Source organism: Aspergillus fumigatus, chromosome 2 (genome assembly GCF_000002655.1).
Source record: "Aspergillus fumigatus Af293 chromosome 2, whole genome shotgun sequence".
Classification (NCBI taxonomy): Eukaryota; Fungi; Ascomycota; class Eurotiomycetes; order Eurotiales; family Aspergillaceae; genus Aspergillus; species Aspergillus fumigatus.
The window spans coordinates 4,307,433-4,332,083 of NC_007195.1; the positions used below are offsets into that span (position 1 = coordinate 4,307,433).

The 24,651-nt window shown below is 52.0% G+C and overlaps 8 protein-coding genes across 8 annotated transcripts; 5 read left to right on the forward strand and 3 right to left on the reverse strand.

Annotated features, from left to right (window-relative positions):
- Positions 1-686: 686 nt before the first annotated feature.
- AFUA_2G16240 (putative cell division control protein Cdc25) lies at positions 687-5,063 on the forward strand (the record flags this gene model as incomplete). Its single annotated transcript, XM_750867.2, has 3 exons — positions 687-4,363; positions 4,431-4,647; positions 4,717-5,063. The coding sequence occupies exons 1-3, from the start codon at positions 1,172-1,174 to the stop codon at positions 5,061-5,063; spliced, it is 3,756 nt and encodes a 1,251-aa protein (XP_755960.1). The 5' UTR covers positions 687-1,171.
- A 1,439-nt stretch (positions 5,064-6,502) lies between these two features.
- Positions 6,503-7,774, reverse strand: csn5 (Mov34/MPN/PAD-1 family protein; the record flags this gene model as incomplete). Its single annotated transcript, XM_750868.3, has 2 exons — positions 7,559-7,774; positions 6,503-7,482 (listed from the first exon to the last, which is right to left on the reverse strand). The coding sequence occupies exons 1-2, from the start codon at positions 7,581-7,583 to the stop codon at positions 6,503-6,505; spliced, it is 1,005 nt and encodes a 334-aa protein (XP_755961.2). The 5' UTR covers positions 7,584-7,774.
- Positions 7,775-7,797: 23 nt separating this feature from the next.
- Positions 7,798-11,276, forward strand: AFUA_2G16260 (putative microtubule associated protein (Ase1)). Its single transcript, XM_750869.2, has 4 exons — positions 7,798-8,394; positions 8,460-8,512; positions 8,565-8,779; positions 8,832-11,276. The coding sequence occupies exons 1-4, from the start codon at positions 8,269-8,271 to the stop codon at positions 10,751-10,753; spliced, it is 2,316 nt and encodes a 771-aa protein (XP_755962.2). The 5' UTR covers positions 7,798-8,268; the 3' UTR covers positions 10,754-11,276.
- On the reverse strand, positions 11,277-13,836 carry AFUA_2G16280 (glutamate--tRNA ligase MSE1). The gene is made up of 7 exons (XM_077804232.1): positions 13,460-13,836; positions 13,324-13,396; positions 13,223-13,260; positions 12,746-13,159; positions 12,438-12,695; positions 12,221-12,387; positions 11,277-12,166 (listed from the first exon to the last, which is right to left on the reverse strand). The coding sequence occupies exons 1-7, from the start codon at positions 13,718-13,720 to the stop codon at positions 11,557-11,559; spliced, it is 1,821 nt and encodes a 606-aa protein (XP_077660392.1). The 5' UTR covers positions 13,721-13,836; the 3' UTR covers positions 11,277-11,556.
- A 38-nt stretch (positions 13,837-13,874) lies between these two features.
- AFUA_2G16290 (putative DnaJ domain protein (Mas5)) lies at positions 13,875-15,906 on the forward strand. Its single transcript, XM_750872.3, has 6 exons — positions 13,875-14,068; positions 14,123-14,150; positions 14,209-14,267; positions 14,343-14,784; positions 14,841-15,018; positions 15,075-15,906. The coding sequence occupies exons 2-6, from the start codon at positions 14,123-14,125 to the stop codon at positions 15,628-15,630; spliced, it is 1,263 nt and encodes a 420-aa protein (XP_755965.2). The 5' UTR covers positions 13,875-14,068; the 3' UTR covers positions 15,631-15,906.
- A 786-nt stretch (positions 15,907-16,692) lies between these two features.
- On the forward strand, positions 16,693-18,767 carry ilv3D (IlvD/Edd family dehydratase; the record flags this gene model as incomplete). Its single annotated transcript, XM_750873.1, has 3 exons — positions 16,693-17,286; positions 17,348-17,502; positions 17,552-18,767. The coding sequence occupies 3 exons, from the start codon at positions 16,693-16,695 to the stop codon at positions 18,765-18,767; spliced, it is 1,965 nt and encodes a 654-aa protein (XP_755966.1).
- A 553-nt stretch (positions 18,768-19,320) lies between these two features.
- On the reverse strand, positions 19,321-22,031 carry AFUA_2G16310 (putative transcription factor; the record flags this gene model as incomplete). Its single annotated transcript, XM_750874.3, has 5 exons — positions 21,675-22,031; positions 20,982-21,607; positions 20,888-20,919; positions 19,508-20,831; positions 19,321-19,457 (listed from the first exon to the last, which is right to left on the reverse strand). Exons 1-5 carry the CDS (start codon positions 21,848-21,850, stop codon positions 19,321-19,323), a joined length of 2,295 nt encoding a protein of 764 aa, XP_755967.3. The 5' UTR covers positions 21,851-22,031.
- A 312-nt stretch (positions 22,032-22,343) lies between these two features.
- Positions 22,344-24,547, forward strand: AFUA_2G16320 (MFS transporter). Its single transcript, XM_077804233.1, has 4 exons — positions 22,344-22,798; positions 22,857-23,235; positions 23,295-23,954; positions 24,008-24,547. The coding sequence occupies exons 2-4, from the start codon at positions 22,861-22,863 to the stop codon at positions 24,257-24,259; spliced, it is 1,287 nt and encodes a 428-aa protein (XP_077660393.1). The 5' UTR covers positions 22,344-22,798; positions 22,857-22,860; the 3' UTR covers positions 24,260-24,547.
- Positions 24,548-24,651: the final 104 nt, after the last annotated feature.

Sequence of the window (24,651 nt, forward strand, 5' to 3'; positions counted from 1 at the left end):
GCACCTCCATAGCCTGACTCTGAGAGGGGCTTCCTAGATAGAGTCTAAAGACCGCTTACTCATTAGATTCGAGCCTATCTATGTCGTAGCGTGCCCCGACAGCTCCTAAATAACATCCAGGTCAGCCCCATTAGGGCAAAAGGAAGGCACTTCCCGAGGAACCGTAGATACAAAACACTGAAAACGACGATATCATATACAGCTCACCCCACGGCATACGCCCATGTTTACAGGTCTGTCTAGCAGCCAACAGGGGCATCAGTGAGCATATGTACTCTTGTTCTGACCTTAGGAGTGGCCAGTGCAGTGGGTGGTTCAGGTGGTGCCATTTTGGTATCTTACACGACGAAAACCATGGACGGTATCAAAAGCAAATCACCAAGGCACATTATTATTTTAAGGATGGGCCGGAACCTGTGATTTGAAGATACCTAGGTTGCTCATCCAGGACGTGGATGCATTAAATTGTTTCCATCTATAATAGTATCCGTTCTTATGAATATTGTCATCAGTTATCGCTCTGAAATAGAATGAACAGACTGAGATACTCAGGCCATCCACATTGTTCTGGTTCCCTATTGTAATTTTGGTTTCTGAGAAGTACAGTACTGTAACGTGGCACTCAACTGAGTCTGCCTTTATCCACTCATAGGACGAGGTAGCTTTTCCCCCTCTCCTGCCTCTTACCCACCTGGAGGCCACCACCACTTATCAGAGGTGCTCAGGTGCTCTTCTGGGAAATTCTCCTCCTTTTCGACAGATCAATCTGACTGACTGACTGTTTTCTTCCTCTTTTCTCACCTTTCCTGGAGAGAGGAGAATGAAACACTTCCACCAATCCCTTTAATCGGCTGACACTCAAGTGCATTCATTCCTTATCGAGTCCTTTAGTATTGGTCTATGTTAGTGACTCTTGCCACCAATAATTGAATATCCCCCTGCCACCCATCTCCAACAATCCACCACAGTCCATCTCCCGTTTACCGCCCCTCTCCTTTACCACCACCCACCACCACCGCTCGCTACTATCGAATCTGTCGGATATCTACACTGTCTAGTCATGAGCAACGCCTTTGTCTGAGCTCGCCAGCATTAATCGCAGGGCGACGCATCCGTCCGATGTTCATAATTCTTTACTTTCTTGTAGATTCTTCAATTGCTTCGAAGCTCGATGTACGAAACCCGGGTGACAGAGCCGTTGGCTGTCGAGACCAAATCTGCACTTGCGACCAAAACCCAGACTTTCGCTACTACATTTGAGTTCACCGACGAGCAGGTGTCCACGATTACATCAGGTCCTCGACGTCGCAGCCGTGGAAACAGTATCTCCGTGCAGCAGAAGGGGTCGCCGGAGCGGCACAGATCCCCCATGAAATCTACCACCGATGGGCGCTACACGCCTAGCCCGGAGCCGGCGCCAGCACTGTTCGTGCGGGCCATGTACGATTACGATGCCGACGACCACACGAGTCTCAGTTTTCGCAGAGGTGATATCATACAGGTTCTCAATCAACTAGAGACTGGCTGGTGGGATGGCGTCATCAACAACAGCGTCCGGGGCTGGTTCCCCAGTAACTACTGCGCTATTATAACAGATCCAAGCGAATTAGAGGATCAGGTGGTGCATGCTCGGGACGAAGACGAGATTAGCGCGGAATCGGCCGCCGGTGAAGACGAATATGAGGAAGAGCATGGGCACGAGCACGATGAAGATGAGGTCGACTCCGCTGGAAACCCGCGCGATTCGCAACCACTACTCCCTATCGAAGGCGTAGCAGCCCCCAAGGAGCAGGAAGAAGCCGCCTTCTGGATCCCACAAGCAACCCCGGATGGCCGTTTATTCTACTTCAACACTCTCACAGGCTACAGCACCATGGAATTGCCGTTTGAGAATCCGTCTGCGAACGAAAGCGGACCCTTCGACCGAAACAACTTTTTCGTGCCGGATCAGACTCGACCACCACCCGAATTGATGGCTCGCGGTTTCGAGCGCGACGAGGATGATTATGATGGCTCGGCATCTGAGGCGGAGGGAGAGTCTCTAATGCTGGCCTCCCACGATTCCATGTCTCGTCGTCGTCGCTCATATATCGATGGTGTATCTCCTGCTACCTCCTTGGACTCATTGCATCCTCCATCGGCCACCAAATCGATCAATGAAGGCAAGATCTCGCACCAATCCAGTCGGGATCTGCAGAAGACAACCACCGCCGGTAGCAATGCGTCCGCGGCCATTCACTTTCACAGACCGTCCGTCTCTTCTCAAGCTCCTTCCCGCTTCGTCGATGACGGCCTCACGGCTCCTGTCACTTGGCCGATGCTCGTTGACAATATGCGTCACGCTATCGAAGTGTATCGGCAGACGCTGCTGAATGGAGATCGCTCCGAGTATGTGAGGAAGGCGGAAGACATATCAGATCACCTCCGCATGCTTCTTGCTGCTGGCTCGGACACCACAGACAATCACTCTGGGAACCCGTCGATTATTTCGCAGAACAAGCCACTCTATCCCCACTTCAGAGAAATGATGTCTAAATTCTCGAAACTCGTCCTCTCGTCCCACGTTGCAGCTGCCGATTGGCCAGGGCCGGATTCCGTCAACAAGTGCTTGCATGAGGCGGATGGCGTTATGCAAGGAGTCTACGGCTATGTCGAAGTTGCAAGACAACAGCGGGGTGAAAACATTCGGCGGATCGTTCCTGGATTCGTCGTCGGAAGCTCTTCGGGAGGCGGCTGGCAAAACAATGGTGTATCTCTAGATGATTCGGGCCCGACATCTTTTCTGGACCAGGATGGCGCTGATCCTCGCGTCGAACCCTCGGTGCCTCTGGACTCCTCCCTCCTGGACCATATCGACATTCTCAGAAGGTCATTTGTTGGGACTATTCGGCGACTAGAGGAGCGATTGACACTCAACCAGAAGAAGATTGTTACTTACGCGGAACAACGCGAAATTAGTGATTCAGTTGTGGCAGCTGCAATCAAGGTCGTGGAACAATTTCGACCTTGGATTTCTGCTGTTGAATCCATCAATCTCGCGCCACTAGGAACAAGTTTCCAGAACCCTCAGTTGGTCGATTTCAGTCTACAGAAGCAGCGAGCCTACGATGCCATCGCAGATTTTGTCATTAGCTGCCAGGCCGTTTCCGCGCCCCTCGGCGATGAGTGGGCAGAGCTTCGCGGAGATTCTCTTGAAGACCGTCTGAATGCCGTGAGAAGTATCGCCAGGCAGCTTGAGAACTTTGTCTCTCAGATTGGTTTCTCCCTGTCGCTTCTTCTCGAACAGATTCCCGAGCCCTCTACCACCTTTAGGAGTGAAAGTCGTCTGGAGGGCGACAAGGAAGCTTACAAGGGCATCCATAGTCGCGGTGATTCCCTGGCAAGAATCCCAACAGAGACGATTGGAATACCATCCTCGTATTCCGTTGATCTGCCATCTGAAAAAGTTCGTCGCAACATGGATAAGGCTCAGAGGTTCTTCGGCCAAGCTCCACCAGTCGCTATCACTCGGGAACCTATTCGGGAGCCTGTCCGGGAACCGGAGGAGACGCCTTGGTTCTTGAAGATGGATCACGAAGGGGAAGTGTTTTACGATACCAAGGCTGATGTGCCCACCTTGAAATGTGGAACATTGGCTGGTTTGGTGGAGCACTTGACTCGCCATGATAAACTGGACGCCTCATTCAATAACACTTTCCTCCTCACATATCGATCCTTCACGACTGCGTCGGAGCTCTTCGAAATGCTCGCCGAGCGCTTCAACATCCAGCCTCCATTTGGACTGAATCCAGATGAAATGCAGATGTGGATAGACAGGAAGCAAAAGCCTATCCGATTCCGAGTCGTTAATATCCTCAAAAGCTGGTTTGAGCATTTCTGGATGGAGCCGAATGATGAGGCGCATATGAATCTTTTGGCTCGCGTTCACGCCTTTACCAAGGATTCCATTGCGACGACAAAGACACCTGGTTCGCCTCAACTGATGGCAGTTATCGAGCAGCGCCTTAAAGGTCAAGATACGACAGTAAAGCGCCTCGTCCCTACACAGGCCACCGCCGCTCCATCCCCCATTCTTCCTAAAAACATGAAGAAGCTCAAATTCCTGGACATTGATCCCACAGAATTCGCCAGGCAGCTTACCATTATTGAATCACGCCTCTACTCTAAAATCAGGCCCATTGAGTGTCTGAATAAGACCTGGCAAAGGAAGGTTGGCCCCGACGAACCAGAGCCTGCTACGAATGTGAAGGCTCTGATTCTCCATTCAAACCAATTGACGAATTGGGTTGCGGAGATGATTCTCACGCAGTCAGATGTCAAGAAGCGAGTTGTCGTCATAAAGCATTTCGTGAATGTGGCAGATGTATGCTGATCGCCTTCTCCCACCTTCTCCTGTTTCAATTCATGCAGATCGCTAACTTTGCGCACAGAGGTGCCGCGCGCTCAACAATTACTCTACGCTCACATCCATTATCTCTGCTCTCGGGACAGCGCCGATCCATCGACTCGGTCGGACTTGGTCTCAAGTTAGTGGCCGTACGTCCGCCATTCTGGAGCAAATGCGCAGACTTATGGCCAGCACGAAGAACTTTGGCGAGTATCGGGAAACTCTGCATCTCGCAAACCCCCCTTGCATCCCTTTCTTTGGTACGAAATAGCTCGAGTCCCTCATATTGTTACGCGCTTTGTAGTGACAAGTGGCTAAACTTCAACCAGGCGTTTACCTAACGGACCTGACTTTCATCGAAGACGGTATCCCGTCTCTGACGCCATCAGAGCTCATCAATTTCAACAAACGCGCCAAGACTGCTGAAGTCATTCGGGACATTCAACAGTATCAAAATGTCCCGTATCTCCTTCAGCCAGTCCCGGAACTACAGGACTACATACTCAGTAATCTTCAAGCGGCGGGTGACGTCCATGATATGTACAATCGGAGTTTGGAGGTGGAGCCGAGAGAACGTGAGGATGAGAAAATAGCGAGGTATGCTGCTGCATCGAGTAGAGACTTAAGAAGTCATAGTACTATGGCCATCGCGAGCATCGTTATCGCATCGCGATGATCAGGTCGGCTTGTCTTTCTGGTTTTCTGTCTCTTTTCCTTTTTTGTTTTCTGCACCTCCGGCGTTGAAATTCCCCAATGATACCCGCGATTGACATCTCGAGGATTTTCTTTCTTTTTTTTTCTTTTTCTTATTTTTTTTTCTCGTTTGCTTCTTTTTACTTTCCAAGGATTGGTTGATTGAAGACTAACTCTGGTTCCCTATTTATCCGTAGATTACTGTCGGAATCCGGCTTTCTATAGTCTGGCCGCTCCCACTGCATCGGTGTGACTTGCTACCCTATTGGGTGTTCCATGTCAGCGTTGCATGTGCGTCGCGTGCCGTTTCTTAGCGTCACATGCTACAGCAAACCGGGGGGGGTGTGCGCCACCGCGATCCAAGCGCCATGATTTGGCAACGGCAGCAGGCTAAAGCCACCGGATATTTGCTTAATAGCCAGTCAATTATCCTTTGCGTTGGTTGCGTACGCATGGTCCTTTCAACATGATCGCACCTTTGAAGTGAACATAACCCGAATTGGCATCCCACTTCTTTGCGCCCTTCTGATTGACTGCTATGGCCCTTCTGGCGTTCGCGACCGTCAGTTAGGTTCGGTCCGGTTGCTTCACGTCGCGGCCGTGTGACAGGAGGGCGCTCTCTTGCAGGACAATAAACTGTGGCTTGCAGCCTTCGTCTGGCGACATCCTCTGAGCCTCCTAAAGAGGAGTTGATGATGATACTTCCTCTTGCGACGCGTTTGAACAAACTTGCTGATACAAGTTCTCCTGCGTGGAAGAGTTGAAGAATGAATGATCAACTGAAAAGGCCAACTAATGACGGCCAGTCCGATGTCGGCGGCCGCATTGGCATGATATAATGATATTCCCAACGCTCCTTCGATCTCTATATACCTGACATCTCTTTCCTATCACATCGGCAGCAGAGAACTTAATATCCTGGTATGGATATCTTGTCTCGTGTGGCCCGATTCTACGAAACCATCTCCGACCATATTTCATTGCACCTATTCTGAATTCTCATTGTACATGCTGTGGAACATCATTGAGCATTTGGCACCAACTGGCTCACTTTGTACAGTGACCTTCACTATTTCCTTTGTATGAAATTTGGTGTACCTTTAGCTTACCTGGAGTCTCTGGTCTGCTCCTACACATATACTCTTTATAGTAAATATTGACGATCCATCATGACAGAGCTTCAGTTGTCGGCTCTTCCCTCGACAGATAATGAATAATTTCCTGTCCTTGGTGTCTTTTGTATTGCAAGCTTTTTCTCCGTGGATGTTCCTGAGCGAAATGTACAGAACACTGCGCCTGGATGACCAGAGTCGTGTGAGTGGATATAAACCGTAGTGAATCTTCTTGCATTGTGTCATTAAGATGAGGGTAACCAGACCCATCTCATAATGTGGAAGAGCTTTACGAGTCCGCTAAAAGAGATCATGAGGCACCCGTTTGCGTCCCCTCCCCGATTCCCTGGAAGAGCTTCATCTTAACCTCAGCTGCCAAGAGACCTTTTACCTCCTCAGAGACAATCCGCTGTCCGTCCCGTACTATCTTCTCCAGCTGCTGATCTTTAGGTGTAGTGGCACCACCTCGTGACCCGCTGGATTCAATTCCCCGCGCAGCCCGCCGGACTTTCTGACTGAGATCCATCATCTGCCTACTGCCGTAATCCCGAGTTGTGAACAGGGGACTTTGACTCAGCGTAGCCACCCAGTATTTGTTCCAGAGCTGCGACAGAAGTTCCGTGTCGAGACTGCTCTTGAAGAATGACACCTCAAGCGAGTAATACTGGTGCGCGTATGCGCCGAAATCCTCCGCCTTGCTGAGGGGAATAGTCTGGTAATCTTCATCCTCATTTCCTTCTTTTGGAGGGGTATAATCCTTGGGGAAAGTGCGGAAGGCCCCAATGTCAACCTTGCCGGCGGAGATGGTGCGTTCCGGGTCAATGACGACAGCAACGAACGGCCCGCCGAGCTGCTGCATATCTTGCGTCGTAACATCGATCCCGGACAGCCAGCATCCATACCCGGGATGACTGTGATACCACCCCACTGCGTTCTCCATGCGGCCCGCATCGCGGCAGGATTGGAGATACGACACCATGTACTCGTTCGCTTCTTCCTGGGCGTTGACGCGGGTCTCGGTGCCTTCGACGGGGAGGCGGAAGGCATCTGTTACGACAAACGTCTCAGGAAGGATGTACCCTTGCATCAGACCCATAACCTCGAGGGAGCCGCCTGAGCGAGCATGCATGGTCATTTTGATTAATGCTACGGCGGAGATGCGTATCGACTTGAAGTAGTGGGGGTCTTTGGCCCATGGCCGGGCAGCGCTCAGGGCCTTGTGTGTTTCTTCATCGTATCGATAGAGCGCATCCCGTTGAGGATCGATGAGGCTGATGGTGTTTTCGAGCTCTGAGGGAGGGGCAGAAAGCCGCGGTGTCAGTAGCTCATCGGAAAGCGATGCCAAGTGGGTCATTTGAGTACGAACCCCAGGACTGCTGTGCAGCCTGCATGATGGATAGATTTGTTGTAGGACGCCGGTATATCTGATTGGTACAGGAGTAGAGATTGCTGAAGCAATGGAACACAGAATGGGCTCTAAACAAATGATCTCGTAACTCCTGTAGATGATGAGATCTAGAAATGAAGCAAAGATAGCTCGATATTGGAGGAGCGGAGAGGCGGTGAGGGGTGCAGTGGCAGAAACGGGCGGTGGAGAGCTGAGTCAGCGGTTGCCTGAGCGACAGGACGCCATCAACAGCCGCACCGGGCGAATCTTGATTGCGGCTGCATCTCATCTGCTGCACAACTGTAAGCACAGGGTAAAGGCGTCAATATTATTGTTCCCTTTCTTCCTTGCCTCACTCCACTGCCCCATCTTTTATCTATTTGCTTTTTCCCTGAATCCTCACTTTCCCCTGTCCTTGCATACACGCGCAACGATTGTGACGTACATAAAGCCCTGTGGGCACCCCTTGTTTCTCGCAGATGACATTCGGCCTCTGTTGATCCTATTCGCATGGTGGATCGGCACCTGTCTTGGATCCTGCGCCTGATTAGTTGCTGTCGCTACCTTCACAGATCGAGGCGCTCTGTCGCCGGAGAATATCAGAGCGCAGAACTTGCGAAGTGCAGTCTCGCCTTCATTTCACATAATCGATCAGGAGTCCCGCTCTATCAACCCCATACCTGGGGCTCATGATCCCGATGACGGTCGACACGAGTTACTTGACCACTCAGGTCAACACTATCGTTACGCAGCTGCATGCCATATTTGATGATATTGGAGTTCCGAGCCATGAGCGCGAAACACGAGAGGCGGAGGTATGGTGTCTCATTCCTGCGCTTGTTGTCTTGAATGGTGGATGTTAATTGATCAAAACGTGTAGCTCTTCAGTGCTCTGTCTGAGACTCTGAATAACCATCTCAAGATTGTAGACGAGTAAGTCGCACCCGGGTTGATCGCGCATTTCTCTGCTAATAGCATTCTGCAGTGAGAGAACCAGCATGACAGAGGAGGCGGAACGACTTATTACTGCCATTCAACAAATGGAAGAATCCCTAGTGGATGAGAAAGCCAACGGACAGTATCAACTGAATCATGACGATCTGCGCGTCACGTACCCCCTCAATCGCTGTCTCTCTTTTCTGCGCGAAAAGCATGGAGCAATGAGCAAAATGCACCGGGAGCGCTTTGAACAGGTGAAGAGTAAGTGACGAAGTTTAAATGAGTTTAGGAAAAAATCGCTAACAGGCAGTAGAACTTGTTGCAGCGCTCGAATCATACTCTTCCCATCTAGAGTCCTCTTTTGTGACCATCGAACTTCCCCCAACAGCACCTGGCTCATCCATTTCGCCGAGCTTTGACCTTTCCCCAACTTATGTTACCGCGCTAGATAATGAATTTACGAGAGTGTATGAAGAATACCACCGTCGCCTTGAGTTTGTCAAGACGACTTGCGAAGAGATCATCAAACTTTGGGCAGAACTTGGAACACCTCAGGTGCAGACGGATACCAATATCGTCAAGCATTACCGCGAGTCTCCCGAGCAGTTGGGCCTCCACGAGTCGGATTTGGCGAACCTGACGGCAAAGCGCGAGAAGTTGCTGGAAGAGAAGAGGTCTCGCGAGCGCAAGTTGAAGGAGCTTCGAACAGCTGTGGAGTCGTTGTGGGAGCGCTTTGGTGTCGAGGAATGTGATAGAAAGGCCTTCCTCGCGGCCAATCGCGGGTGCGGATTGCGGACGATCAATGAATTTGAAGAGGAACTGGCACGTCTTAATGAGCTTAAAAGACAGAATCTGCACCTTTTCGTAGAGGACGCGCGCTGCCGGCTGCAAGAACTCTGGGATGGGCTCTATTTCTCCGAAGAAGAAATGCTTGACTTTACACCTGCCTTCTCTGACGTCTACAGCGACGCGCTTCTTGAAGCACACGAGGCAGAAATTGCCCGGCTGGAGGCGCTGAAGGAGCAACGCGCCCCAACCCTGCAGCTCATCGAGAGGCATAAGAGTCTTCTTTCGGAGCGAGAGGCCCTGGCCGCATCGAGTCAAGATGCCTCACGTCTCATGGCGCGAGGCAACAAAGGAGAGAGGCGCGATCCTGGTAAGCTCTTGAGGGAGGAGAAGATGAGGAAGAGGATCGCAAAAGAGTTGCCCAAAGTCGAAGCAGACCTTAGAAAAGAATTGGAAAGATGGGAGGAGGAGTATGGCAGGCCATTCCTTGTCCACGGCGAGAGATATCTTGATGAACTCACCCCAGTCATTGCCAAACCTCCTCCACGCTCCAAGACACCCTCCGCTCCACCGTCCGCGAATTCGAAAGCAGGCTTTGGAAGGCCACAACCGCCTTCTCGTCCGGCAAGTGTCATGAGAGGGCCACCTCCTCCTCGCTCCGCCACCAGAACGCCCACTGGAAACGGCCAGACGAAATACAACACTAGCGGCCCATCTAGGGCTGGCGCGAAGTCACCCTCGAAGATCCCAGCCCGGGTGCCCCTGAGTAACATGCCTTACGGGAACAATTCCGCTGGCCATCGCGCAGCACCGGGTTCTTATTCTTCCAGTACCATGGGAAAAGTTCCAGCACCACGTGCTCCCCCACCTAGGATGCGTGCTTTAACGATAGACTCCAAAGAGGACAGAGGGCCCTATTCAATGGATCCCCCGAGATGTGCTAGCGCGATGTCTAATGCCTTCGTTCGGCCTGTCAGCCCTGAGGACGTTTATGACGATCGCAATCAGCGATCGTTCATGAGCTCCTCTGTTTTCTCACAGCGATCTACCGGCTTCTCTCAGTGCTCTCAGTCCTCAGCCTCGTCAATATCATCCGTTCCGAATTTCCCACGACCAAATCCTTACCTGCAACATGCACCTCCTCCACCGGCACCTAGACAGGTTTCAAACTCCTCAACCGTGGACACAGCAAACACAGGGTCTGAAAACTGGGAAACATTTGATGATGGGTCCGAGTCCGAAGCCGATGCTAGTGATGTCTACTATGCCAAGCTTCGTGCCGCTCATAGCAAGCGACTCGCCCCCGAAGACAACGCAACTCTTGCGGGAAAAAAAGCCAAAGGTATCAGGAGTGTTAGCCCAGAGGAGCCGATTGATGACCATCATGGCCAGATAGTCAGAGTAGCTGGCAGTGATGCTGGTTGGACGGACGACATGGAGGCATACTAGAAGTTGATACTGCTTGGCATTGACGACTCCTTGACGACTGACCATCGTTGATACACCGCAAGTCAGATTCTCTGTTGCGCAGAGCAGGGTCCACTCGCTTTTGACCTGCGGGTGACACCAAGTCGCGCCAAAACAGCGTTTTTGATTCTCTCCGCCAGAATTTGGATTATACCATGAAGGTGACGTTCTTCTTGATTCTGCAGGTTGTGGGCTCCTTCCTGTGGTCGTACTGCAACCTTGTTATGCCGTCTGCCCAGGAGGTGATAGGTCGGTGGCGTTCCTTTCTGGCTCCCACCGTTGAAAGAGATCAGACCGACGGCTTTCATGTACTATGCTTCGTTTTTGTTTGAGTAACCAACCTTGAACTTCCAACCAGGAGATGCAAGGCCCTTGGCTGGCGCCAGCTCTTATGTTCAGCTTTCGCGCTTAATGTGCCTTTCGAATTCCCCGATCCTTGTGATCATATTCTGCTTCCATGCTCCTTGGTTTGGTCGGGTTTTGTCTTTTTTTTTTTTTTTTCTTTCTGGGATTTCTTCGGTATTGTACAAGTCGCATAGCATGCTACTTCCATGATTATGATATCAGTGCAGCGCATTTCTGTTAATATGCTTTTTAATGAGATATTTGTTTATTATTCGACTACGCTTCCAACGTGCAGTAATAGTAAACATAAAATACTTCGACTTTGCACAGCACCGGTAGCTGAATACTTAAGACTCAGCGGTGGATGCCTGTGTGGAATACAGTACAGAATTCTAGCAGGTATCACATTACCAACGTGATAAAACGGGATGACAGACCATCTAGGGCCGCGGAGCAAGAGAGCCCATCCAGGTTGTATCCTCGCTCTGCTGCGACTGGGTCCTCTTGGGCACACGGACAGACGACGCCTCAGCCGTGAGCTCCCTGGCCTCTTGAAGTCTGCGAAGCGATTCTGCCCGGCCCAGAATCTCCATCGTCTCGGGGATCCCGGGGCCGGGGGCACCGGCCGACAAAGCCCAACGCAGGTAGTGGTATAATTCTTTCTTGAAGGCCTTGTCTGCGTTTAGGCGTGCCTTTTCCGCGTCTGCGTCTGGGCTCTCGGGTGCCGTTTCTGACGGAGAAGTGGAAGCGGGAGTGGGAAGGACGGCGGCGGAGCCGTCGTAGGAGGCGATGTTGGAGCGGTGCGTTTCGATGGTCCAGTGCGAGGCTGGGACGAGGGCGAGGGCTGCGGCGGCGGTGTGGAGGGCTGTGATGGGGATGGTGGTGTCGTTGTGGGTTGAAATAGGGGTGTAGGGTGGTCTGGTGAGAGTGGTGGTGAAGAAGGTTGAGTTGCGCTGGACGAATTCGGGGGCGTTGGTGTAGGATTTTGCGTCGGCTTTGAGGAGTGGGGGGATGTATTCTGTCAAGGGGCGGGAATCGAGGATGGTTGCACTGTGGAAGAGTGAGTTGGTGGTTCTTGAGGGTGTGCTGGGATTATGTACGTACAGTTGATCCGCTGGGTAGGTCTCTTCAACGGCCTGAGACACCTTGGTGACCATTTCGTCGAAGACGGGCCCGCCGGTGGCGGCGAATCGCTGCGCGTGGGCTTTTTGGAGAAACCACAGCTTTTCGAAGGCAACGACGGTGTTGCCGCGGGTGATTTTGAGGTTGAACTGGGTGGCTGTGAGCAGAGCGATGGTCCCGGGGGTTCATGTCAACCTACGAGTAGTTCCAGTTCGTCAAGGCTGAAGACATCGGACTTCTGGGTGTGCGACCAGCCCAGAAGAGCGGCGAAATTAATCAGCGTGGCTGCGAACACGCCTTGCTTATCCTTGAAGAAGCTGAGATCGATGTCTGCGTTTCGTTTGCTGAGCTTCTGGCCGGACTTGTCTACGAGGAGGGGAACATGACCGAAGCGCGGAGGTGTCCAGTTGAAGGCGTTATACAGGGCCACATGCATTGGTGTCGAGGGCATCCATTCCTGTACGAGTCAATATTTGCAGTCTGTTTTTTCCGGGGTAGTATACTGACGGTTCCCCTGATTACATGGGTGATCTTCATGCAATGATCGTCCACCACATTTGCCAGATGGTACGTCGGGTGTCCGTCAGATTTGAGCAGGATGGGGTCATCGTAGACTCGCTCAATGAGGTCCAGCTTACTGCTCGAGCGGTTCTGCCCGGTCTTGCCATAGACCAGGTCATCGAACATGGGGTAGCCCTCTACTTTCAAGCGCACAACATGCGCTTCGCCCTTTGCGGCTCGATCCTCGGATTCTTCGGCGGAGATGTCTGCACACTGTCTGTCGTAACCAGGAGGGAGACCGGCCTGACTGCGATGTCTTGCGAGCGAGTCGAGCCGTTCTGGAGAGCAAAAACACCGGTATGCGTGACCGTTTTGGACCAATTGGTTGGCATGTTCGCGGTAAATGGCCGTCCGTTCGGACTGCAACAGAGCGTCTCAGCCCCAGTCCCACAGCATTTGTCTTCCATATCGTTGGGCGCTTACCTGTCTGTATGGACCGTAGGGACCTCCAACCAGCGGACCTGTATGAAAAACCCCGCATCAGCATCCTCCGTCCATTCTGAATCCGCGGCAAAACCTCGCACCTTCATCCCATTGTAACCCAGCCCATTGTAAATCCTCGTACAACCGTTGCTCCGCACCAGGTATTGTTCGTTTCTGTGCCCTCGGTCAGCCCTGATCACAACATTCCAATGTTCCGTGCTTGCTCCAAGGCCGAACCTGATCTGTATCCTCGATTCGCAGAAGGAACTGGCCCCCCGTCCGTTTTGCCAAGAGGTAGTTGAACAATGCGGTCCGCAAGGATCCAAGATGAAGGTATCCCGTCGGCGACGGTGCGAACCGGGTTCTGGCCGGTGCATCGGGGAGGTTCTTCTTGGACTTGCCAGCGCGGGCTGGCGCGACGGAAGAGTAGTTGGCTACTCTGCATCGCGTGCAGATCCACGATCGACGGGCCAGGAGCCCCAAATGAGACGGTCTCATGATGCAGAATGCTATCTGTGAAGACGCGCGGTACTTCTGAACACCAGCAGTAATTATAATTGTTGTTGTTGGGGTACGGCCGTAATACGCGGATTGTCATTCGACCACGGCAAAGCGCAGGGACGATAAAGTCGGAGATCTGCCAGAAAAACCGCCGCCAACTGCGAAAAAAAGCGGGCTAAAATTTCTGGGGTTCCGCATTGCATCAAGCACAATCAAACACAACACATCTCCTTCATCAGCAAATACTGTTATTCCTCCCAGAGCGTCTGTCTTCTGTGCGATAAAGCACCGTCAACCCACTGTTAGAATTCCCGGAGTGCTCGGAGGAAGGGACAGCCTTGCCCAGTATGCTTGTGTCGGACAGTCTCTCTACCATTAACAATCGCTTACGCTTACCAGATGGCTGGTGTCGAGATCGACCTCTATGGTATGTCTCCTGCTCTTCAATAGCCGGAACAATAGCTAACGGAAACGTACCCATGCAGAGGTCCTAGAGGTGTCTCGAAGCGCAACGAAAGACGAGATCCGGAAGGCTTATCGCAAGGTCGAAAAAACGCACACCGTTCTCATTCCAGCCGGAAACTTAACAGAGATTACTGACTCGATGGTAAATTGACAGGCTGCGCTCGCAAGTCACCCCGATAAGGTCCCCGAGGCCGAACGAGAAGCCGCGGAGGTACGATTCAAAGCCGTCCAAGAAGCCTACGATATCCTTTACGATGAAGATAAAAGACACCTTTACGATACCCATGGCATGTCTGCTTTCAATGGCTCTGGCGAGCCCGGCATGGCAGGAGGACCGGATCTGGACGATATTCTAGCGCAGATGTTCGGGATGGGTGGTGGGATGCCCGGCATGGGCGGCATGCCTGGCGGACGGCCTCCCAAGCCTCGACGGAGCCCGGACGAGAATACAAAGTACGAGGTGCGGTTAGAGGACCTATACAAGGGCAAGACGGTCAAGTTTGCTAGCACGAAGAATGTCATTTGCAGTCTGTGTCAGGGTAAAGGTGGCAAGGAAAGAGCGACGGCTAAGAAGTGCTCGACGTGTGATGGACAAGGTTTGAGGCACAAGTGGCTCCTTTTCATGAACACCCTAGACTGATTTGGACTACAGGATTCAAGCAAATCTTGACGCGAATGGGACAGTTCCTGACGCCATCCACCGTGACCTGTTCGACCTGCAATGGCCAGGGCGAGTTTTTCAGTCCCAAGGACAAATGTAAGAAGTGCAAAGGCAACAAAACCGTGGAGGAGAAGAAAATGCTGGAGATCTACATTCCACGGGGAGCAAAGTGAGTCACAAATCATGGCACTAGGGCGCGAATCCTCTGGCTAAATATCCGCTTAGAGAAGGAGATAAAATCGTGTTGGAAGGTGAGGCGGACCAGGCACCCGGCCAGGAACCTGGCGACATAGTTTTCCATATCGTGGAAGAGGAACACCCAGTCTTCCGACGAGCCGGCGCAGACCTCACAGCCAACATCGACGTCACACTGGCCGAAGCGCTGACCGGCTTCTCCCGCGTGGTCATCAAACATCTCGACGGCCGCGGCATCGAAATCACCCATCCCAAGACTCCCGGGGAGGTGTTATCACCCGGCCAGGTTCTGAAGGTACCCGGAGAAGGCATGCCGCTCAAGCGCAGCGACGCGCGGGGCGACCTCTACCTCGTCGTCAACATTAAGTTCCCCGACGCCAAATGGAAGCCCAGTGCAGCCGTCCTGGAAAGACTCCGGGAGATGCTGCCCAAGCCTGATCCCTTGATCCAGGCCGATACGGTCGACGAAGTCGACTATGACCCTAAAGGAAACCTAGATGACTTTGGAGCCCGCGATGGGCAGGGTAGTTCCGCATGGGAAGACGAGGAGGAGGACGGAGAGCCCGCGCAGTGTGCGCCTCAGTAGATTCTTTCTCGCAGTTCGTTTCCTTCTTCTCTGCTTTTGCTCTGTGCTTTTCTGGTAGATATGCTCGATCCAAGCTGAGGCGAGCCCTCCTTCTCTGGCATCACAGGCGTTCCGGGATTGATTCAATTGGCCTGTTTTAATGGGATGGCTACGATTGAATTTGTCGTTTCTGTCTATTCCAAGAAATCTTGCTTCACCGTACTAGAATAAACCCAATAAGAGCCAAGTTATAGACCTGCAATGGAGTTGCAGAGCTGACCAGTAGTTGTTGAGTCGCTTGCGCCATGGAGCGTGGGGTAGACAATGTGGGATGCCACCAGGGAGTGGGATGAGACATTTCCAACATGGCAAAAAAGAAGTGGGATATCGTCAATACTGCCTCAATGAGTATTTCATATCCTTTGCTCTTTGTATTTCTTCCATATTGTTTGCCTGGAATTTATATATAAAAAAAAAAAACAAAAAAAAGGTCAATGATCAAAGAAAAAGCAATATCGGTCACCTGCACCGCGACAAATGGGCGCTTTGTCTGGCAAATATGATTGCTTTTCCTTTCGGTCTTTCTGGGACTGCTACGGAGGATCTGGAATCTGTATAAAAGACCGCATATCCGGCAATCATAAGCATCATCCTTTCTCTCTGCCTGGTAATCTAGTGTCATCCTCATCTCCAGCATCGGCCCAATGCGACCCCCATGCCCCAGTTTCCGGTAGCGTGGGGTATCTGAGTCGGCCGCGTCCATTTTCTAGGGGACTGACTGGGATTGATCCATCAGTCATACTTATACATCATTTGATTGAGCCTCTGGGGACCTGATCCAGGCTCCTCTGCCCAATTTGATAAAATATTCATCTCCCCCAATCCCTGTTTCGCAGCCCAAGCTCGATTGATAATCGTGGCATCAGCAATAAGGTTGGATTCGGCACGCCGGTCGGAGTATCTCCGCGTTTTCGGCATTTCCCCAATTAAGGTTTCCCTGTCCCCATCATACATATTCAGCGTCATATTCATATTCTGGACCCGGGGCTGGTGGTTGAGTGAGATCACCAAGAAGACTTGACCATGCCGTGCAATCCACAGGCTTCTGCCTCATGTGAAGGCTGCTCTTGCGATGCCGGTGCGAACCGCGCGCCGGTGAACATTGAAGACTGCGAGCCCGAACTGCTCGCTCTGCGAAGGCGCACTCTTGAGCTGGAGAAGTCGCTGGCATCCATGACGGCTGGCGCTGCGAAGGTGTCGAGGGCTGGTCGCAAGCTGCGGTCCTCCAGATGGTTCAACTGCGAGAACGACCCTGGCATGATGGCGCTCTATATCGAGCGGTATCTGAACTACGGCATGACCAAGGAGGAGCTCATGTCGGGGAAGCCGATCATCGGAATTGCGCAGTCCGGCTCGGATTTGGCGCCGTGTAATCGCCACCATCTCGAGCTGGTGAAGCGGGTGCGCGAAGGCATCAGGGCAGCTGGCGGGGTTCCCTTTGAGTTTCCAACGCATCCGATACAGGAGAGCTCCAGGCGGCCCACTGCGGCTATCGATCGCAATCTGTCGTACCTAGGCTTGGTCGAGATTCTCCATGGGTATTTTCTGGATGGGGTTGTGCTACTGACTGGCTGCGATAAGACGACCCCGGCGGCTCTAATGGCTGCCGCTACGGTTGTATGTGACCTTTGCTCGCCCTTGCCTGGAGCCGAACCGTTTCTGACACCGTTTTCTACAGAACATTCCCGCAATATGCCTTAATGTCGGTCCCATGCTCAATGGCTATATGAAGAACGAGCTCGCCGGCTCAGGTATGGTGGTATGGAAAGGCAGAGAAAAGTATGCCGCTGGCGAGATCAGTAGAGAGGAGTTCATCGATTACGTGTCCCGAGGGTATGTCCCGACTTCAGTCAGATGACTCACGTATTCTGACTCTTTGTAGAGCACCATCCGTAGGACACTGCAACACAATGGGAACCGCCTCGACTATGAACGCACTTGCCGAGGCCCTGGGGATGGCCTTGCCCGGGTCCGCGGCCATTCCCGCCCCATACCGCGAACGAGGACAATGCGCCTATGACACAGGCTTACAGATCGTTGAGATGGTGCATGCCGATCGTAAACCCAGCGATATCATGACTCGTGAGGCCTTTGAAAATGCCATCGTCGTGAACACCGCCATCGGTGGCAGCACCAACGCTCCAATCCATATTGGCGCTATCGCGAAACATATCGGGGTGGATCTTTCGCTAGATGACTGGGATCGACTGGGATTCCACATCCCCCTATTGGTGAACATGCAGCCAGCAGGAGAGCTATTGGGCGAAGAATACTACCGCGCCGGCGGCTTGCCAGCTGTCATGGCTGAGCTGCTCGACGCGGGGAAACTGCACGCCGACATCTTAACGTGCAACGGCCGCACCGTGAAGGAAAACGTCCAAGGAAAGCACACGTGGGACCGCCGCATGATCAGAGCCTACGACGACCCGCTCATGAAAGACGCCGGCTTCTTGCATCTCAAGGGTACCTTGTTCAACTCCGCCATCATGAAAACATGCGTGATATCTACGGAGTTCAGGCAGAAATTCCTTGAAAACCCGGACGATCCGAACGCGTTCGAAGGCGCGGTAATTGTGTTTGACGGGCCGGAGGATTACCACCATCGTCTGGAAGATCCCAATACACCCATCGACGACAGGACTATCCTCATCATGCGTGGTGCTGGACCCCTGGGGTATCCGGGCGCGGCAGAAGTTGTCAATATGCATCCTCCTGGACGCCTTCTACGACAGGGTGTCCATTCGCTTCCGTGTATCGGCGATGGTCGACAGTCTGGCACATCTGGCTCGCCGTCGATCCTCAATGCCTCCCCCGAAGCCGCGGCTGGTGGCAATCTGGCGCTTCTTCGAGACGGAGACAGACTCCGTGTCGATCTTAACAAACGGCACGTCGACATCCTAGTGCCCGCGGAGGAACTGGAGAAACGAAAGAAGGCGCTGGAGGCCAATGGCGGTTACGGTGTTCCTGAGAGTCAGACTCCCTGGCAGGATCTATTCAGAAGGGAAGTGGCGCAACTGAGTGAGGGGATGGTCCTCCGTGAGGCAGTCAAGTATCAAAGACTAGCCCAACGATTCGAGGAGCCTAGACACAATCACTGAGCGTATTTTTATGATCACTGATGAACGTGTTTTGGATATTCTCTCGTCATTCCATTACCTAAATCCGCATGTTGATCATACCCGAAAGCGTGAGTGCGGACAATTAATGGAAATTTGGGCGCCATCTTTCTGCACTTGATAGAGTAATGCAATTGTAGTTATGCGCGACGTCATTTTTCTTTCCTATCCCTCTTTCCCATCAATGAGGGAATGTCGCTCGAATCGCTCACTGTCTGTGCCTCGGAAGGCTCCGCTCTCCTTACCATCGCCGCGCGCGATGCTGCATCTGTGCCGGAGGGTTTCTTTATCTGCGTCTGTTCCTGATCAGAGTCAAGTTGCCATGGTTAATTTGCCGCCTTGCAGAAATCGTGTCTCCCTACAATGACGAGGAAGGGTCTACTCCTTCAATCCCAAGTCCGCAGCGGCAGGCAGCAGCCGCATCGCCGACATCATGTGCTGTACAAAGTTAAGGTCTCAAACCTGCCGAGACGTATAGAGTGTGGATACGCCGAGGCGACGATGATAATGCAGTGATAGGACTTAGCATCACTGATCATGACCCGGGCCAATTCGCAGTCATTAAGTCGTCCGAGAATAGTTTAGGACTGTTGACGTTGAAGTTGAGATCTTGGCCCTGCAGATCAGGTGGCAGGAAAGTACCCAGAAATTCAGGCACGATGAATGAGTCAGCTATAGTATGGTCAGTTCAACTAATTTGGGTGTGTCAATCGGAGACTCACGCTCATAGAAACCATTACTATCCAGTAGCCCTTTCTCGCCGCCAAAACTAATGCCGAAAAATGTGTCCTGCATCATTGGATGACTCCTTTGAGCGCTTAGATCCCCAACCTCTTTGCTGGCGTCTTCTTTAGGCCGACCATCCCCTTCTTGATCTTTTCCAGTTCTGGAAAGCACGATATTGATGGCTTCAGTGGCTTTCTTTGCTTCTTTAGAAGTCGAGGACCTGCGCATCCATACTGTCCTCGCCCTCTGCAGCGCACCGCGGATCTCATCTTCCCGCTGCAGTGTCTGTTCGTGATACAATAACGAGCACAGGATCATGGTGGCCGTGAGAAATTGGTGGTTCATTATAGAGGTGACTCGCCAGCGCATCGTGTGTAGCTGGCCTCCGGGGCAGGTTTCCTCGTCGAGTATGTGTTGAATCGCAAGAGCTTCCAGCGAGGCATCGAGACACGCCTTGCGGGAATACTCATAAATATCCTCATTCTGAGATGGGGACCGCATGTAAAGAAACCGCCGGTGCAGCATGACCTGTCCTTTGTAAAACATATGCCTGATGAACAGCCTGGCCATAATGACCTGTGGAGAGTCCGTCACGCTAGCTGCCATGGGCTTCATCTGCAGTGGCGGCGGAATACTCGCGGCCGCTTCATGGAAGAGCTTGTCTACTCGCATCACTTCTGCGTAGCTGCAGGGCTGCACTGCGCTCGTGAGGTCCGCGATCATGCCCAGCGCCTTCAACATGCGCCTGCGCGCGATGATACCCAGGGCCGTGGTGTGCTCAGTTTCGGGTCGCGATTGAGGTAACTCTACGGTATCCTCGTCGAAATCTGCATCGTTGAGATTCCGCGGTTCAGCAGTATCGTACTGCCAGTCGGAGATCATCCGTGGCATCCCCATCTGGTTGGAGATGAGAATATCACTCATTAGTACCGTGGCCCATAGCCGCCGGCGCATCTCACCTCGGAAAGGGGAAATGCCGGGGAAGTGGCATGGGTCACGGTGGTAACCCATACGCCGGGCGAGGTTGACTTCCAAAGCGAGCAGAAACCAGATGTCCTTGTCGGCGTCGACAGAGATGCAGAATTCCACATAGACATAGTTGATGACAGTTTCCAAGGCGTACGGGCCGCACTTGGTATATTCGCCCATGACTAAACATTGCACAATTTTCTCGCGGTACAGATTCACCTGGAGAGACTGTTGCTCGACCTCGGTTCCATCGGGCGGATCAGATGCTAGACAGGCAAGGCAGATCATACCGAAAAGTAGTCCGACCCATAGGATTGGGACATCGGACGGATCGGCCCAGAATGCCTCGTACTGTATCTGTCAGCACAGCATCGTTGTAACTGGGGGTGTGGAGCATGTTTACTTACCTCGCGCAGAAAGCTCGGCCCGTGAACCGCAGCTGAACCGCGTCAGTGAAAGTGAGCATTTAGACTTTGCAGCAGTGGATGGAACTGTCCCTACAAGACGACACAAGATCTAAATAGTTGAAGTAGCGAGAGATGTACCGATCGACAGCGTTTTTTGGTGGCAATGCCGAGAGTATTTCATCGCGTGACGTCGCGCGGCGGCATCCATACAGCAGAAATGCACCATTAGACCGGGTCCTTGCAAATGGTTCACTGCTATTGCCGACCCCATGCTCGTTCTCAACCCGGTCGGAACTCTGAGCTAGCCGCAGCTGTTCTTCGCGGTCCAAGTGGTCTTTCAGGTCGGCGATACCGTCCAATATGGCAACCCAGTGTTCGCCTCCAACGTAACGAAGCTCTGATTCAGTAATTCGCATGCTCCCACTCTCAGATCGTCCATCAACTGGTGTATTTATCGGCATAGTTTCTGCCGGAGTGATCCTTGAGGGCACTGGTGGCATACACACCTCAGCAGACGAACTAGCATTGGGTTTCTCATTCGAGGACTTGGGCATCATGGATGTAACCAAGCGCTCCAACTGTACAAGCCGGTCATGGAGAGTAGGCACAGCAGTTGAAGACGGCTTTGGCGAGCCCGTCGTTGGATGATTTTCAGCGTATGTACATACTTGACCGCGAGCCGAGCAAAACGAGCAAGGCTTTTGACGGTCACACTTTGATCTGCAGAAAATGGAAAAGTCAGCCTCGCTTCAGAATCAAACAGATAGAGTTCAGACAAGCCGGTTACTTTCGACGTCGACATGAGTTGCAAGATAGCTGAGGCTTATTTCGACGTCGACTGGGATTTGGAAGCGGCCGTGACATAGCCAAACCAGTCTCTTGAGGTGTTCCAAATGACGATGATAGTGAGTAACGTCGTGAATTTGTCCTTGACATGGCTGTCCCAACTGTAATTGGGGTCATGTCGTTCCTAATGACATCGTCGGCGCTGGCTACAGGCAACTTTCAATGTCTAGATACCCTTTTGCCACTCTGCAGGTCAGTTCAGCATTTACGGCGAAGCTCCAACTGCTGTAAAGAGTATGAAAATCCGACGATCCGACGGTCCTCCCACCGCAGGGAGTGGATGTTGATATATCAGGGGAAGACAAATAAGACCTAACGGTGGTGGTGGTAATCACGTGACAAGCCAACTGGTGAAGCACTCCTGTGATATTGTCCATCTACCACACCGACCAGACCGAGCATTGGACGCAGAAATCGAAATACAGAGTCCAATATGAATGGCTCTCATACATAAGTCACTACACAGTAAATTACTACAAAGATTGATCCCCCGATCGTCCGGTCCGATCGTCCGACCATCCGACGCCCCACCGCGGATGATCGACACGAGTCTATACAAATCTCCGGTGTCACTTCTATCACGTATTATTCTGTGTACACCACGACTGACCAAAGCTCCGACCCTCCTAATTGCTTCCTGTGAGAACACTGAGGCTGGACAGCATTAGTGTTTTCTGATCATGGTCTCTATGCCAGCTGTCAATGATCTGAGTCTCCTATCTCCGTCCTATCTGGCACTTTGATGACATGGGTTTGCCCACAGTGGCACTCTTAAAGGCAGCAATGCCTCTGCCAATATGTTTTGCAGATATCTCAATCAACTTTTTGGCCTCTCATCAGGTTATTTCTTTACTTCCTAATTGCTCTTAACAAACATTGGTGCCAGAGCTGTCATCATGTCTAAGTCCGAGTCTACGAACCAGCGGGAGAAAGGCATTGACAGTGAGCTGGAAGAGGCCAACATTGTCGACTGGGCGGCCCTAACGATCCCATCAATCCCAAAAACTGGCCAAAGCACAGAAAATGGACGCATATTGTCATCATATCCCTCCTAGCACTCACCACGTAAGTCCTGTCCCTCTAGCTGGTAAGGTGCTGTGTCTGAGTGTTCACCTTGGCGTAGGAATATGGCTCCGACAATGTGCGCACCTGGAATTAGTGGTATCTCTGCAGACTTGGACATTACTTCCAGCGCCGTCAGTACCCTTGCTATTACTCTGTACGTGCTTGGATTGGCTATTGGGCCCATGTTCATGTCTCCCGTCAGCGAGGTGTACGGACGCGTGCCCGTATACCATGCTGCCAATATTATTTTCGTCGCCATGATTATTGGTAGTGCGCTGAGCTGGAATCTTGCTCAATTCCTAGTCTTCCGATTCATATCGGGCTGTGCTGGCGGCACCCCAATGGCTCTAGGCGGAGGGACTATTGCAGACATCACCACTATAGAGCAAAGAGCAGTTGCGATGGCGTTTTTTAGCATGGGGCCACTTGCAGGACCGGTATGTGTTATTATGAATTCGTTTTTCGACTTCCAAATAACCAGTCCGATCTCGTTCAGGTCCTTGGTCCTGTTATCGGAGGCTTCCTCGCTGCAAGCAAAGGCTGGCGCTGGACTTTCTGGTTGCTAGCCATCTTGGGGGGATTCTGTAGTGTTTCGGCTTTTGTTATTATGAGTGAAACACATCCCAAGGTCATCCTAGAGCGCAAAACTGCCAGTCTCCGCGCTGACAACGGAAACCATCATCTTCGCTCTAAGCTTGCCGGAAACCCTCTCTCCCCACATCAGGTTGTCGTCCAGGTACTTATTCGACCTACTGTGCTCCTGTTTCGGTCGCCTATCCTCTTTGTCATATCCCTTTACGTGGCCTTGGTATTTGGAGTGATGTACCTGCTGTTTACCACATTCACCAGCGTATTCGAGGGCCAGTACGGATTCAGCACTTCCGTGTCCGGGCTGGTGTACCTCGGTCCGGGGTTCTCCCTTGTCGCCAGCATGCTCATATTCAACATCCTGAATAATCACCTTCAGTCAGCGCAATCGAAGGCCGATGGGGTGCAACAGCACCGGCCAGAGAATCGGCTACTTCCTATGATCTGGTTCAGTCCGCTTGTTAGCCTCGGCCTCTTCATATACGGTTGGACTGCTTACTATAAGGTCCATTGGATGGTACCCATCATCGGTACTGCTTTTATGGGCTTTGGAGCCTTTTTCGTTATGGTACGTAATCGACGTCTATGTCCCTACGCAATGCAACCTTCTAATCCACACAGATGCCCGCGCAACTCTATCTGATCGACGTATTTGGTTCCCAGGCTGCTGCCTCTGCGCTTGGCGCCAATAATCTCTTGCGTCACATTTTCAGTACCTTTCTGCCGCTGGCGGGGCCAAGCATGTACGAGGCTTTGAACTACGGCTGGGGAAATACCCTGCTCGGATTCCTTGCTCTTGCGTTTGTCCCCGGACCTCTTCTCTTCTACAGATATGGCGAACATCTTCGTGCTAGAACATCTGTCACACTTTGAAGGCAGCGATCCAACTGTCCGTCCGTTATCGTCGAATGAGCCAATGGAATATCTACCATCAATATAGTACGGGGTTTGACATGAGGATACAGAGTGGAATGTCAATCTTGGACAAAATAGTGGTCGTCTCAAATCTAACTACTGCCAGTCTACGATTCTATCCTCTGCCCTATGCGTTGGCGACGAGGGTGGTTGCTATGGACCGGGTTACTAGAAAGCCCTCTAAAGACACCGCGCAGGAGAATTTTCATTGAGTCATGATACCGGACAGGAACGATCCGTACCAGTGTTAGTAGTTGTATTCATTTTGAACTGTTTCTGGAAAGCGAAGTGGTAATACTGATGAGGGTATACTTGCTCCACAGCTAGTCTCGTCCCAACCATACAAAGAT